A 17,000-nucleotide genomic window follows, 5' to 3' on the forward strand; every position below is an offset into this window, starting at 1 on the left:
TAAGTACACTAAATGATTTACACTGTTGTTTTTTAGGACTGTGCAATTGAAAAATTGTAAGGAATAATACAAAGAATATATTTAACACAGTTGGGTCAGTCTATTGCCATTGCCTGCAGGTTATCCTTGGATGCACTCTGATCCTGAATGCTGGAATTTACCACACAAGTCCTCACTAAGATTTTGGTGTAAGGACAACTTTTGACAGCAGTACTTTACAGTAAGAAATAGACCTGATGTCCTGGAAACACAATTAAAAGAAACCCAGACCATCATAACCCATTTGTTTCTTTTTGATCAGTATATGTCACTCTGTTTGACAGATGAAAAAAATTACTCAGCTTGACGATAAAAAAATTATTCATACAGTCAGGCATGTGATAACAGAGCTCCTTACAAAGGTCTGTGATTCAGCATGTTAACACAGGTCATGATATGCTATAGCTTAATATTCTAGTACTAGCACTTTGGACTCTCTTATGCCTTTAAAGTGCATTGTAATAAGCAAAGGGACACTATGGAGTCGTGTTCAAAACCAAGAGTGAGTATTCTGTTCCCACTTACATCTGACCTGGAATAAAGATGAATTTGTATGAAATCTAAATGACTGGAGTATATGCCTGGTAAGTCATGGAGACAGCTACAGTTACCTACTTCAAAATTATTGTTTCACATCTTGTTCTTCTCAGAAGATCACATACTCTATCATAAAGTCCATGAATTTCCCAAGTAAAGGACTCCAATTCATGGTGTCCTCTTCAAGAGGACATACAAGTTCAAAGGAAAATACACTTCCCACATCACTGAATTAAAAGATCTACATACATTTACTGGTTTATGTACTTATGTATATTTACATTTCACAACATGAAATGTGATTATTAAATGCTGCACTATGGAAATGTTAGTATTTCAATCTTTCTGGCAGACCAGGAATTCTTTTCGTCATTCAGGAACCTTTTCTTATTTTTCTCATATAAACTCTCATTTATGTGAATAAGTAGCCTCAAAAAATCTTGGCTATCCTCGATTTTAATTCTACAGCATTTTATTTTAGAAAGTTAATTTACTTTTCTTATAATTCAATTTCCTCCTGAGGACAGTCTCTGTAATGCTTATATTACATTCACACTGAATTTTAAATATCTAGATTTTTTTCTAGATCAATTTTATTTAAAAGAAGAAATTCCTACCCTTGGGAAGGTTCCCAGAATTGTCTTGAGTCCAATATATGATGTCTATAATACAGTAAAACCCAATTTAAGATTTTATTTGCTTCAAGAATTCAAGGTATGTCTGGAAATAAGAAGAAATTAAGGATATGGTGGATTATATATCTTGTTAATGGCATTATCTATCTCACCACCTCTTTTACTTTTTCATGTTGGTAACTATTTACTAGAAATTAAAATTATCATCTCTCATTTATGTTTCCTATAAAAATAAGAGTAAAAATGGGTATAATATAATGATAACAAGCATATACAAATCTTCACTGTGTTTTCTGTGTCAATCCCTGAAAACTCATTCTTGAAAGGTGAAATTGTAAAATGAGTAAGAGAATAACATGTTCTCTGCTTTAGATTATAAAATAATTCTAGTGTCTTGATAGCTGGACCACCATGTTGCCTTCTGTAGAAGGCAACACATGGTCTGCAAAATGTTGGCTATGAAAACATGTACTAACTTCAGTAGAGGTAAGGCCATGATACAAGAATGACTTGGTAATCTCTGGTCTGTGGTATGCTAAAGGTAACTACTGCAGCCCTTAACATTTGTGAATCTCTTAAGAGAGAAATCTAAACAATACAAGGAGCACCTTGTTTGGTTGTTTTTGTTTTTGTTTTTGTTTTTGTTTTTCCCCAGGCTTGTTAATCATGCAAGCAATTCCAAGCAAGCAAACGTGCAGAAGATTGATCGTGTTGGGCCACTTGGTATGCCAAAATCCTCATCTTAGATCTAGTCTACTCTAGATACACTAATTTTGTATCTTAAATTTTTCTACACACTTAGAAAGCAGGGTTGTATACAGGTATAAAAGGCATAATACACTCCCATGACTAAATCCATGCCTGGAATAAATCAGTATAACTTAATTGAATTCAGTCTACATCAATTTCTACCAAACGATGACTCAATCCCAGAAGTACATAGAAACACTGAAAACCTTACACTCATATCTGTAATACTCTTCTATCTGTTTACAGTGGAAATAAATGGGGTTATGGAAATAAAAACAGCAACAGAGAGAGAATCATGCACACTTCTTTCAAATATGTCTTTTTTTATAAATAGTTCTAGACAATGGTTTTATTTTGCCAAAATTAAGTACTTCTTTATTTTGCAGAAAAGAACCATACTTGACCATTTTTAACAGAGTATTTAATCAGTAAAGTAAAAACATAAATTTAAATAATGTATTTTTTAAAAAATGCATCCAAGGATACATCGGTGAATATACTGACAAAATATTCCCAATATTTGAACTTTGACCTGTGAAAGAAACTGAGTAGTTGTACAGACCTGCAGGGACACCAAAGCACCTGCTGTAAGAGATGCATGCAGAAGAAGGAAACTGCCATGGGTTCACTTTTAAAAATTGCAGTTACTAGTCATCAAAGCATGTTACTTAACCAAGCATGTTATCCTTGTCTTATGTATCCCAAATGTTACTTCTACAATGAAATAATGATTTTTCTAAATATTATAAGATTTTATTATTGTGCTTACATGTTCATTCCAGGCATCCCCGGGCCACCTAAAGCATTCAGTGGGGGTCTCATTGCACCTCCATAGTTCTGCAATGATAACCAAGGGTCAGACTACCACAAAACAAAAAAACAAAACCAAAGAGGAGGGGGAAAGAAAGGACAGCAGGTTAATGATATCCCTACATAACTGCTGACTGGATAGGCCAGTGTAATTCATTCTTTCAGGAGTTTCCATTGTTGACTTAAAAAAATAATAGTTAACCCCAAGGAGAAAGAATTACAAACAACAGAAATAGGCTGAGAATACTTAAAATGTCATTTGTTTCAGGACGAATCATTTACACATATACAGGTCAAGGCAACAGCCTGCAAGGGACAGGTTTTATAACGTACTCAACTTTTATATCAAGGGAGCTCATTCAAAATCAGAAACCTGGATTTCTAAGACTTCTACATCATGGATTTTAAATAGAATTATTTTAAATCATATTTTATTAGGATATCAATGAATACTTGTATAAAATTATACCATATGATACCACTTTTATAACATACAACATAACTGTCACTTCAGTTTTCTAATCAGCCAGTTTAATAAGTCTATGGTAACCTATATGAAAAGTATTAAATATGATAATGAATGTCACAGTAATGCCAGCAAATGAATTGCCCAGTGCCTATAAAATCTGAATTTATGCTCTGATAATGCAAAAAAAAGCCAAACCACACTATTTACATGAAAAAATAAATTAGACCTATTTTCTTCAGGGGAATACAAGCAGAACAGCCTATCTCACCTCACAATCATAATGCCCTCCTAATCTGTGTCAATCCTGCTACATTTTTCTGATATTTGAAAAGAATGGATAATACTAAATTCTCTGAACAGCTGTGCATTTTGGAAGGAGAATGGGGACAAAGAAGAGGTTTACTTCAAAAAAATTTAGGTCAGTGTTATGGTTTATTTTCCAATAATGAAACTATTACTCTATTTCATGTATAGTATACTATAAACTCCATAAACTATATGACTCACGCTTATGGGTGTTCTCTATATTGGTCTGATTCACTAAACCATGTAAACATGAAGCCAAGAATACATGGGAGAAATCCAACAATGATATTCAAAGTGTTATTCTGGTGCTGTTTATACCTTGACTGATATGATGTATCAGCTATCTAGAACTGATCTGTAACTAGAAGAGCTTCTGTTACTGGAAACAGAACCCCCAAACTTAAAATTTCTTCATTGCTACCAATCCTAGAACTGTCTAAATGATAGCTGGTTTGCAAGAACACAGAGGCTGCAAACAAACGTCCTCTTCCAGACCCAGCAGTGCCGTCTGAAGATCGTATTATCTGCAGCTGCTGGACATCAATCACTACCCATTCCTGCCTTTCAGTGTGCAGCTGGTAGACTGATTGGTGCACACGGTCAGGCAAATGTCAGCCAGATTAACTCTAACCTCCTATTTAACCTAGGTTATCCTAGATGATTTTGCCTGAGCAACTCCTTTGTCAGAACTATAAGGCAGTAACTGGTGGCTAGTAAAAACTGCTGGGCACAGTAATGTCCCCAGTGGCATGACTGGATCTGGAAAAGAACACAGTCTGACTGTAAGAAAACAGCCATCTGTTTTATTTCATTTTTCCATCTTGATGTGGAGGGATAAGGCATTCTCCCTATGTGGTCTGTCTGGTATCTTCCCGCTTTATTTTAATTCAGGACTCATTTGTGTTGACTGGGGTTAAAGATCTCTATGGAATCCTGTAGAACCGGAATAATCCTAACCAAATGTACTTCTAATTATGGCTAATCCTCATCAAATGTACTCCTTCGTCCTAAAATAAGAGTGCTGTCATTAAGGCTACCAATATATACATCCCTTCAGCTGCAGCCACGCTCTCTGCAGAAGTTAGCGCCTCAATTTGTTCCTTACAGTTTTTTTACTCAAAGTCACCACTACCACTGTTTATCCTGTAGTTAAATTCTTCACAAAAATGCTCCCTAATGTCAGGTGGCTAAAATGAGCCAGGTTAGCCAACTTTTTTCTTAAATATTTAAGATGATCTGATTCTTTTTGACCGGAGGATGTGGGAGGATCACCAGCAGATATAAAGGATGGGAAGAAGTAGCAGTCACAGATTGGACGTAGTACCCCATTCATCTAGCATAACTACAGCTTGAAAAGAGCTAATTCTTTGGAGCTTTTCAGAGTTTCAAGCATTTGCAACCATCCACTGCATTTTTTTTTTCATAGTATTTAGTTTCAAACAGACTAGAATCATAATATACAAAACTGAGGTAAATTTTCTGTAAGTTTTCAAGCATATGCATGCTATACTTGCTATATTGGACATAAGCTTTTTTCTATCAACACATTAAGTGTTTTGCAAGTTGACTGCTTGTGCAGCAAGGCAGCACGGCCTCCCACTACGGGCAGACCTGAGTCAACTTTACAGCACTGAAGCAAGAGGATGTTAAAAGTAGGTGTGAAAGATTCATCAGATTTGGTTTTAGAACTGAATTCTGAAAAGATCCTAAAAGCCATATACAAAGCTAGATGATGAACCATTTATAGAAAAGATTGATTTGTGAACATAAATTTTGTGTAGATTAGCTACATATTTCCCCATTTTAAGAGGATGTTCGGTACAAGAAAGAAGAACTTTACAAAACCACAGGATTTTAGAGAGCAAAAATGAAAAAATTATTCTTATAAACACTGGCATGAGATTTGCCTGCTGCGTGACTAATGATGCTGCATAAAGTATCAGCTCAATCTCATATGGCAGCATTGCAAATCTTCTCTTTCTACCTCCAGAAGGAAAGTGGTAAATATACTTCAATGCTACAGAAAAAAACCCCAAATGTATTTAATAATGGATTGTTGGTCACACAGAAGATGATGTGTAGAACTGCACAACTGGTTTCTACCAAGAAGACCCAAAATTTAAAGACACTTATGACCAGATTTGAAAGGCAAAGCTACTTAATAATTTAAAATTCAGTTGCTATTACAAGGAACAAAAAAAAAGTCACTCGAGAGATTATGTGAAATGGGTAAGTGGAGGCACAACAAGCATACTGTAAAACAAAATACTGACACCACCAGTATATACCACCACCACCTGTTTTCTCTCACTAAGAGTGATGATAAAATACAGAATAATATTTTAGATTCATATTTCAGGTATGCATCAGAATTAATTTGTTTTCTACCCTAGTTTACTGTTGAAATGTAATACTGACAAATATCCACTCATATTTTCACACTTTTGAAGAAAGAGCCTATGAACAACTATGACCAGGTCAGGACCATGGAGAAGGATGATTCTTGCAATCAAAGGTTGCTTTGCTCCTTGGAAACAGAGCAAGAGATGCTTGCGATTGACAAGGGGGAGAAATGGCAGCATTAACGTCTCTTTTTACAGTAAAATCTCTCTAGCACTCACCAAAAATCTAGATCAATAGCAGATGAAATTAAAACTCTACAGAATTTTTGGGGGTATTTTTGGTACAAAGAGTTTGCCTAAATTAAAAGTATTAATCCTTTCCTTCTAAACAGCATAAGTAATTAGGTTTGGAAGATGAGGAAACACCTAATCAGTCCTTGGTATCCTTTACAAATGTCAGCCTTTGATTACAACATACACTGGCTATAGGACAAACATAACTTTTCTGAAATAAGCAAGTAAAAGAGATTCCTCTTTTAATTTCAAAACTTAATTCAAATGACTGATACTTTCATTTTAGACTCTTTACAGTTGCAACTCAGAATTAATGTTTGTAAAACAGAAATTTCTATTTTAAAATGGGATTACAAAAACAAATCCTGGCCATCTTCAAGCTATGGAAAGCCAGAGTAATATATTATAAGTATAGGCCTATCAATAAATATAGGTATCTATCTGTGAAAGGTACCTGTGGTCCTAATGGAACCATTCCTCTTGGAGGAGTCATTCTCTGCATTGGCCCACCCATGTTTGGATGCCCTGCAGATAAAATGATGTAACTTAAAAAACTATGCAATACACAAACACCTGCTAAAACAACTTCAACAAATCATTCCTTTTTAATTAACAAAAAGCTGAAAAAGCTGCAGTAAGCAGAACAGAAGGTGCAAGTTTGAGAACACAGTACTTCTGAATGGTCCAAATAATTATTTCACTCACCTTGCTGCCGTGTTGGGTCCATCCCGCTAGGCAATAATGGCTGACTTCCTGGAACACCTCCAAGTGCCTGCAGGAACAGAAACCATATATTAAAAGCATACAATGCTTTGAAATATATAAGGCATAATGCAGATATTTTGGTTTTAATTCCCAGATGTTTCTTCTCAGTCAACAGTAATGTGGTATAGTTAACTTTCTGTCATGGTTTAAACCCAATCTGCAGCCAAACACCACACAGCTGCTGACTCCCCCACCCCCTCCAGGGGTATGGGGGGATATTATTGGAGGGTAAAGGGAGATATGTAGGTTGAGATAAGAAAAAAAAAATTAAATAACATGAAACAATAACAGAAGTACAAACGGGTAATGCATAATGCGATGGCTCACCACCTGCCAACAGATACCCAGCTGTTTTGCTGATTAGGGAGACCAATTAAACTCAGACATCATAGTGAAAAAGGAGCAGGTGTATTTTACTAGAAATAACTAAATAATATAACAGAATAACACAGAAAACATACAATAAGAAAGGACAGAACAGTGCACTTAAATAGGAAAATACAGGGTAATGCATGAAAACATGACTACCTGAGAGAGAGAATAGTGATTAAGAAAGATCCATCACCACTGGCACACGTTACCATCACCCAGCCCCGCAGTGGCTGGGCAGCCCCGGTCACAGCGAGGGTTTGCAGAGCCTGTCCCGGCAAGGGGGAAATCCTACGCGGTGCCTCCACCCGTAGGTGAGGCTGCCAAAGTCGCTGTGAGCGGGTCCAGCCTTATATACCCCAAAATCAACAAGCCAGAATAGCTGGCACCTTTGTTTTAAGTGGAAATACCTGGTTTCAATCTCACATTAGATTCCCCCAGAGCCTGGCCAGGGCTCAAGGGAGAAGCTCAGGGGGTTTCTCTGCTTATCTGATGGGATTATGTGCAAGGTCTCACATCAGGTCTCGGGGACAGACACCTGCCTCCATGACTCTGTTGTTCTATTCACATACAAAGGGAGGGAAAGCTACATCCTCCATGCATATTTCATTAAGGATTACACTCTGAGTTAACAGTTTCGGTTCAGGTCCTGTTGCTCAGGCTTCAACACTCCCACCTTTTCAATCAGGATGCATGGTTTATTATAACTTAGTATAATACCTGTTAGCACAATGGTTATCAGTTGTAAAATATACAGGATTCATCTATAGGTCAGCTCTGGCTTGGGCCTATTGTCCAAGCCTTAACACTTCACCAGCCTGTTCCTGGCTAGAAATCCTGAAGAAAACCAAGATCCCGAAACCACAATCCTGGAAGCAAGAGAGAATCCCCTCCTTCCTGGCCAACTCTCCTCTATATACTGACCATGATTGAACATGATAGGGAATATTCCATTGGCCAGTTTGGGTCTGGTGCTCTGGCTGTGCTCCCTCCCAGCTTCTTGTACACCTGAGCACGGGCAGGAGACGGTGAGTTGAAAACTCCTTGATCTCTTGGCAGCAACTGAAAACATCGGTCTATTATTGGCATTCTTCTCATACCAAATCCCATACTGAATGCAAAACACAGCACTATTCTAGCTACTAAGAAAAAAAAAAAAAAAAGCTCTATCGCAGCTGAAACCAGGACACTTCCTAAATGCCCTAACTAAATGTCCTAAGTGCCCAAATAAACCAGAAGTCCTGAATGTCCCATGACCCTGACTATGGATCCATATGGACAAATTCTTGGACTTCTGTTCAATTATGTACAAATAATCTCCAAAATATGTCTGCCTAATTTGCTTCCCCCTGCACAATACTTCCTTCACTTTAGCTTACCTGTTACTTAACCTGCAAAGACTGTCTTTTTCTTGGGTATGTGACAAGTTATCCAAAGCTTATATTGCTACAGTTTTCCCTTTTACTCATTATTTTAACATTCCTTTCAGGTCAGGATGCGGACACTGATATTCTCTGAGAGTCAGCTGTAGCTGAGCCAACTGCACAGCATTCGCAGGGTATGGTTAATTAGGGCTGTGATATGGGGGACATTTTGTCTTCCACTCTACCTTACTCTTGAAGGGCACCAGTGCCAAGATAAGCTTATTATTCATCTATGCTCTTAAATCTTGCCTTCAAGTGTGAAGGTACATTGTGTTGTCATTTCACCTCTGGTCCAAATCACAAACACTTCTTTTATTTTTCCACATTTTAATCTGCCCTTTGGGCTTACAGTAACTGAAATTAGGTTTAAAGATAATTTCTACAGTCTCTAACTTACAGTTTAGTTAACTAGAAAAATGTTTTTATGAGTGGATCTTTGTAGCTGATCCACTAGGTGCTATTTAGCATTTCAAAACACCACCACATTTTCAGTAAAAACGTATCCAGAATGAGGAAATCTCTTATTATGAAAGTAATCTACTCAGGCAATACGTGTATTGCTTACTGTGGGAAAGGATAAGCTACTCATAACCTAGCAATACTGTAGTAGTCTTGGATACATACAAAGGGGAACCTATCTGCAAATATTATAGTTTGTTTCCACAAGAGGTAGGAAATTAAACAATAAGATACATGTTATTGCCTCAAAGGTAATACAGTCAAAAGGTACTGCACTGCAAGATGAATGGAATAAACAATCCGAGATACCATAATTTAAACCAGAATTTTACATGTACTCCAGTGGCTTCAAGTCTGGATGATACATAAGAACGATACATGAAGTGCATGAAGAAGTGTCAAATACTAACAAAGCGGGACCTGGTCACTTCTGCCAGAGATGGCAGGTGACATGCAAGGACACAGAGGCATTTGCTGCTGTGAGCACATGTGACCGGTGACTTAACTCATGCAGTCATCACACTGTGGATCCTTACAGAAGAGACTGTGGTCTACCTCAGACATACCTCTTTTCAAGAAAAACAAGTGTACCTGCACAGCACAGCGCACTGCCAAACAGCAAACAAAGTATGTGATCGAGTACTGGAGACAATTTAGGGGCACTCCAGTGGCAGTCGGTTGGTGCTGACGTTCGTGCTACAAAGCCTAGATCTAGCTCAGATAACCCTTACACAGCACTGGACAGTGCTGTGCACGTGTGCCCTGTGTTACCCTTCCTCACCTAAGAAACACAATCCCTACTGCAAGGCACTCAGGAATAGAGTTACAGTGGGAATTTTAAATCTGATTTTTACTGACTTCCAACTCATCAGAATTTCAGCCTTAAAGCTGCACAATGGTTTATTACTTCCACACACTGCCCATCTATACTGCAACATAAGCAATGACAGCGCTGTTAAAAGCAGTAATTCATGAATGCAGTATAATGTAAATGAATTGCAAAGGCTGTATTTCACTAAGATTATGCGATTATGTCACATTTCTGAACTGAAAATATCACAATGTGCAGACAAAAATCTTCCGAAACTAAAAATGCAGGTTGGCAGCACTTTCTCAGCATTCGTCACATCCACTTTCTACCTGCCAGTATTTACAGTCTTCAGAAACATAGAAAGCAAAACAAAGGAATATGTGAAGCCCAAACACTGGTGTATTTTTGGCTAAGACAGAACTGAAAGGTGCAAAAATCAGAAAGTATTTTGTACTGAGTTACAGTATGTCTGTAACAAATATTTCACTGAAGTGCTAATGACACTGCACTCTTCTGTTGTTCCTTGATGATCATTTCAACAAGGCTAATTTCATTTCCCTTGTTAAAAAGTAGCTATGGTACAGGTAACTTAACCAGCTCCCAAACATCACCATGTTTGATTTGGAGGAACACTGGAAGAAGTCTTGTGACCTCATCTATCCAACTCACTGAATTTTAAACTTCAACATTCTGGCAATATTGTGCCAGTGCTGAAGACAAGGTTGTTGACATTGTGTTACACATATATAAAAAATAGCCAGAACTGAGGTTGGAGTGGAAAAGACTCCTCATCAAGCTGTGACAAGAAGCCTGGAAGTCTAAGTTGCACCAAAAAAATCCATTCCATCTGTCCTATCAAACTTTCCCAATATTGTAAATGACCCAGTTTTAGTTTCAGAGCTCCACTGTTTTTCTGTCTGCTTATCTCTAACTTTTCATCTGTTGACAACTGCTTTCTCCTCCTCTATCTGCACTATGGAGAACTTAAAAATACACTGCTATCTGCTTCCAGAACCATCTTTTCACAGATGGGCCAATAAAGGTCTCTGCTGACGAACAGCAGCTCATTACTCATTCTTGTTACGCTGGCATGCATAGACTTTGATGGAGATGGGAGGAAATTGGGAACTCGATGCTTTTATAAAGTTCTGAGAGTGTCTAGAAGAGCCATTGAATGCTTTATGATATCTATGATATCTGTGTCTCCCCAATAATCTCCACACTTGCTGTGAAATAAACATACTTTACCTATCCAACAGAGAATAGGATGGAGTGATGCATTTTGTGCAGAATAAAGTCCAAAAATTCTCAGAGCTAACTCCTGATGTGGTTAGTGAAGTTTAGAGAGTGTAACAGCTATGAGGACATTCTGCCTTCAGTCTCAGAGCATGCAGTGTAGGCTGGCTGAGGTTAATGCAGCACCACAGAAGGCAAGTATATTCTCCTTCTGCAAATAGGCTTAACATACAATAAATTTTGAGGTGTAGACACTGATCGAGCATGGGAAAGTGAACTGGAAGTGGCATGGCCACACCTTATCAAAATAACTACTTAATGGTCAGACAAAATGGGATGGAGAGGGACTGAGCAACTTTTGTAGCCAATGAGCCGCTGGTAGCCAACAAACCAACACTGCCTCCTCCCAGTGCTGCACCATGACCCTGGACCACAACAGTGCATCAGTGACAAATTCTTACCTGATTGGGTATTCTTAAAGGTGGCCTTGGCCCTCCAGGGTACCGAGGGGACATGAAAGGCTATGAAAAAAAAAAAAATACCGCTAAGTAATTCAATGTAGCTTGTAAATATCACATTGAGTCACTGGGCATATGGCTTGGGTCATGCTCACACTTCAGGCATCCAGTTTAAATATTTCCACAGAGCATTCAGTATAATCTTCCACAATATTTAGCAGAACTAAATAAATTTAAAGATTCTTAGCAAATCCATCTACCAAGACAAATTATTTAAAACTGTTACAGCTATTGTGAACACAGGACATAAATTAACTGAGAAGAATAATAAACTATTTAGATCATATAATCACAAATCTGTACTTTCCACTGGCAAAGGGAAAGATAGAAAACCTAGAATATAAAATAAAAATGTTTTGGGGAGAGTCAAGAGGTAACTAACAGCAAAATAATTTGCAAATACTTTCTATTCACTTTTTCATAGTAACATCAAAATGCAATACAAACTTTAACCTGTGAGGGCACAGATTTCAGGTTTATATCATAAATATTTAGAACTTTGGTGGTTTAAAAGCCATATTAATTCAATGTTATTCCTTCCATCCCTCCATACGTGACTCCATGCTCTCAAAACCAAATATATACCCAAATCTGTCATACCATCCTGCACCCTGTGAGGTTCTAGTGGCTCTTGGCTACTACTACAGTACTTTGTAGCCCACAAACAACGTCATCCCATTACAATAAACAAATGGTAGTATCAGTAAATACGTTTAACATTTCCATTACATCCCAAAGTGTGACAGTAATCTAGAAATCTAAAAAGCTGAGAGGTTAGCGGCAAGTGTGAGATCTACAGGAAAAAGGCACAAACATCTGACGAAACAGATGATGAAGAGGATCATTTTGGCAAGCAAATGTACCTATAACTCTAAAAGAAAATGAGGAGCTGAAATTATGCTTTGACTGTGAATACAGGGACAAAAAATACTGATTCTTTATATGATGAAAGAGGAGCTCACTTCAGTTCATGACACTGCCACTGGAGACAAGGGAGAGAAAAAAGAAAGGAGTCTGCAGGGGCTTCCCAGGGGCAATCTCTGATGACAAATGAGCTGCTGCACATTTCAACCCACTCTTTGGGGTCTCTTCAAATAGAAACAGATATACCTACACAGGCATCATCTAGTCAGCTCTAGCTAAGGACCACTGGCAAGTCACTAGAAGTCTATGATCAACTTCACTGTTTTACAAATGAATAGCATATTTTAGCTCCATCAGCAGCACTATGTTACAAACTGAAATGCCAGTGATCATCAGTGTTGGTAATGCACGTATTAATAGCAGCAATAGCTAGCAAAATAATTATAATTATGTTACCAATAATTAGCAATTTTTCCTATGATCTTGCATAAAAAATTTAACGGAACCTTTCACATCTCAGAATCAGATGAAAGCTGAAATAATGTAAGCTACATAAATACATGTGCAGAATAGGTACTAGAAAGTAATTTAAAATACAGAGAGTGCACAAACTGTAGAAGGAAGTTCAATGACAATTGTGAAAAATTACTTTAATAAAAAAGGCATTTCAAATGATGTGCTATAGAAGAGGGAGGCTTCTTCATGCCCTCTCTCTGATGGCAAGATTCACTGATAAGAAAGAAAGAAAAAGGGCTGTACATGTGGTGAAGGCTGTAAACATGCAGGCCCTTATAAAACAGTAAAAGTGTAAGGAGGTTAGAATTTCACCAATTTCCATAAAGGTCAACCAAGTGCATTGTATGGAGTGCACACACTCTAGTGAGTATCTTGCACTTAGCTTGCCTCACTCAGCAAATGAAACCTTAACTTGTACATCTCATAAAAGGAAAATCAGTAGTGTCTCAATTCAACCATATCTTAATGCAGAATCACCCTACTAATATAAGTATGTAATAGTGCATTATTGTCAGAACACCTGCTCCTTCCTTCCCATCCTTTCCAGGATGGAAACCTGCTCGTCCCCTCTCTTCCCAGTAGGTTCACCTTTCCATGCATTTATAAAAATACCTAAAACTTACCTTTTGTATAGAATTTAAATTTTATTTTAACAGCTGAAACAAATACCCTACTGCATTAAGGAGAGAAAGAGGCTTACTCATATAAAGTCACAATTTCACTTTTCAAAATATGACTTGCATTGTTTCTGCCTGACAATTAGAGTCCATTATTTTTTGGTTTGCTGTGCCCCTGAGGTCAGTAGCTGCTTAAATTTCTGCAAAGGTCTGGATTTAAACAGGTCTCAAGTCTATTTAATAAAAGACTCAGAGAGTAAGTCTAGTATTCTTCTCTGAAATTATATATAAATCATGATTTAAAAATTTTTTTCTGAGGCATTGTTCCCTGAAGCATCAAAAGAGACTTTGAGAGACAGTTCATCTATTCTTAACTGACTCATTAGTTTATTGTATGGAGTAACTACAGGAGCATCTTTGATACAACTCTGTCTTATAAGAAGGTTTATATATTATAAATATTTACTTATCTATGTATTCCCCTTAAAAATATTTGTGTAAGTGTTTAAACCTTCTCCTATTCTTTAAGCAACTGAACCCAAGTGGAACCGCAACATATGACTTCATCTAGTAAATTTCAAATAGTTCTCATGGTTCTTGATGATCCATGGATACAAACACTGCCCAGTTCAATAGGCAGAAAAAAAGATATAAAAAACTGGGAAGCACAACTAATGTTTTAATGAATACAAGTATCAGTAAAGGTCCACATAGCATCGCAGAAAATGGTGAGCTAGTAACGTTCAAGGACAATTCTGAAAATTTTACACTGATTTGGACCAACATTTAGTATTTAAACTTACCACAAAAATTCTACCATTAAAAAGAAAAACTTTAAATATGCTCATTTTTGTGCCAGCTACTAAAGTCCTCCCTCTCCCAACATCATGTTTGTCCACAAAAATTTCTACTGAGATGGATCAAGACAAGAAAGAAATTCTGTCAAACATTTTAATGAAAATAAATACGAACAGCTTTTCACTATATTGGTAGCATTTTTTTCAAGTCTCTCTCACACACACACAAACACACACACACACACATATTATTAAGCACCAGGCATTCTGAAAGACACAAACTCAAGCAGTAGGCACTTTTTGTCACATGTTGTTTCGCTACTTCCTTTGCAATTACTAAGAACAGCTGACATGTAGTCTCTGATCTAGTTCTACTTTGTTGTTAAGGGTTGCTGAAATGACCATGTCTTAAGGAGGAACCACTGTGAACTTAACATTTCTTACACCTACTAGATCTCTTTCCTTGACTTCTTGGAAACTTTTTCTTCCCCTTCTCTTAATGATATTGCTGCCCATGAATCACAAAAAGTAATGGGTTCAAAATATGGGCACTAAATTAAAACCAGTGACCACAGGTTTTGAATTGGCCAGTGTAGCACTTGTCTTCTGAAGACAAACAATAAATTCTTCTCATGTTGAAGACTTGGACATTTCTGCCTGCTACATCAGCCTTGTGTCAATCCAAAATTCACCACCTTGATAGTCGAAAACCTTTAATGGATCTCCACACTAAATTTTCAGCAAGATATATTCCTTATTTGTCTCGGAGTTCAGAGGGAGAGACTGGATAGGTGCCATGGTAATGAATCAAATACTTCCTTGCCTACCCCAGCTAGCAGGGATGGAGAGGCTGTCAGTAATGCACAGAATACAAGAGCACTTCTTCCACCTAAGCATTATAGAAGTATGGCTCTTCAAAAAATAGTCAGGGTAAAAAATAGAAATAAATAATTAAGCTGGAAAAATATGCCAGATGATATGTGATTAGTAATGCACCAATAACTTTAGCTATCAGGTAGGAACAAGACAGATGGGCAAAAGATCTTATCTCCCAGAGCCCTCTCTATGCAAAAGGATGTACAATACTCTTCAAAAAATATATGTGGTATTTCAGGGCCAGATCTTGCTTAAGATGTTGCAAAGCCTGTCTCACGGAAACCAATCTCTTGCAGCTAATCTGACTTGAGGAAGAAGGGTATTACCAGAGTGGCTCCATCACACAGTAATTTCCAGGTGCTGAAGTGGGTCTCAAGGGTTTCCAGTCACTACTGCAGCCTTCAAATCCCTCTAATCTTCAGCAGGGATATATCAAGTGCTAAGAAGTGTAAACAACACTATTGTGCACTTCCATAAACTGCAATTAACCTCTCAAATGGAGTTCAGGAACTGACACATGTATTAAGAAAAGCAAAAAACTAAACCAAACCCCAAACAAAAACCCAACCCAACTCAAAAATGAACAAACAAGAAAAAAAAAAACAAAGGAAAAAAAGAAAGAAGGTGGTAACATGAAGAAAAAAAAATAGCAGGCAAGAATGTCATATCTAAGCCACAACTGAGATGGAGATGCTATCAGTGTTTGAAAAAGATGTGTCATGCAAGTTGCAGCAACTGCAGAAGATTCTGGTAACTGTTTTGGAGAACAGCTGACCAAACACATCTGCAAACACCAGTATATTTTAATTACTGTCTTCGGGTATAAAATTCAGTAATTTGGTATCACAAAAAGCATCCTGAAGGCTGGTGTCGTGCAGCTGAGACCAAAGAAATACCAGCAGAAGCTTCTACTAAACTGGGTGAAAAAGAAGCCAGAAAAGCCTTTTCTATAGTCACCACAGAATATATTTAGTTTTATTTAGTATTTAGTAACTTAAAAGCGTTTTTTTGTATTTAGTATTTTATATTTGTATTTAGTATTTTATTTGTATTTAGTAACTTAAAAGTGAAAAAAATCCCAACACCTAAAAGAAGTACTTAAAAAAATACTAAAATGATACTAGAAGAAAGACTACACAATATAAAATCAATATGTGAAATGTTAAATTTAGTAAGATCCCTGTTCTTACTTGTAGCATCCTATCCTGTTGAATTGTTAAAAATACTTAAAAAGAATTAAAGTTCAAGAACTTGAATGATGGTGCCAGACTTTCTACTACTTTTTGTTATGCTTCTGCTAAAGAAAGAATCCAATGGTGTACAGGGAGAGTAAAGGTTATCTTATAAACTGTGTATTTAATACAATTTTTCGAGTCGTGTGTGCATGTGCAATGTAAAAATCTCATAAAATACTATTATTCATAATCTCTGGGAACACTGGGGGACAAGCAGATAATAAGTTTCTCAGTAGGGAAGTCTTTGAAGAAGCAGCATTGAAGCACAGTAGTCTTACTGCCCATATTTTGGTTCCAGTATTCAGGAAAAATGATTTCACAAAAAATACCC

The 17,000-nt window shown here is 37.1% G+C and overlaps 1 protein-coding gene across 6 annotated transcripts in view; it reads right to left on the minus strand.

Annotated features, from left to right (window-relative positions):
- Positions 1-17,000, minus strand: part of SSBP2 (single stranded DNA binding protein 2) — a 193,538-nt gene that overhangs the window by 38,644 nt on the left and 137,894 nt on the right. For 3 of the 6 annotated variants that reach the window (XM_074932434.1, XM_074932432.1, XM_074932431.1), the window contains 4 exons: positions 11,708-11,767; positions 6,888-6,954; positions 6,637-6,707; positions 2,731-2,798 (listed from right to left, as the gene is read on the minus strand). In XM_074932434.1, the coding sequence (XP_074788535.1) occupies positions 2,731-2,798; positions 6,637-6,707; positions 6,888-6,954; positions 11,708-11,767 (266 nt within the window). Of the gene's footprint in view, positions 1-2,730; positions 2,823-6,636; positions 6,708-6,887; positions 6,955-11,707; positions 11,768-17,000 lie in introns of all 6 variants that reach the window. The other 3 variants (XM_074932433.1, XM_074932429.1, XM_074932430.1) reach the window with 1 other exon arrangement.

The sequence above is a fragment of the Athene noctua genome, chromosome Z (assembly GCF_965140245.1).
Source record: "Athene noctua chromosome Z, bAthNoc1.hap1.1, whole genome shotgun sequence".
Classification (NCBI taxonomy): Eukaryota; Metazoa; Chordata; class Aves; order Strigiformes; family Strigidae; genus Athene; species Athene noctua.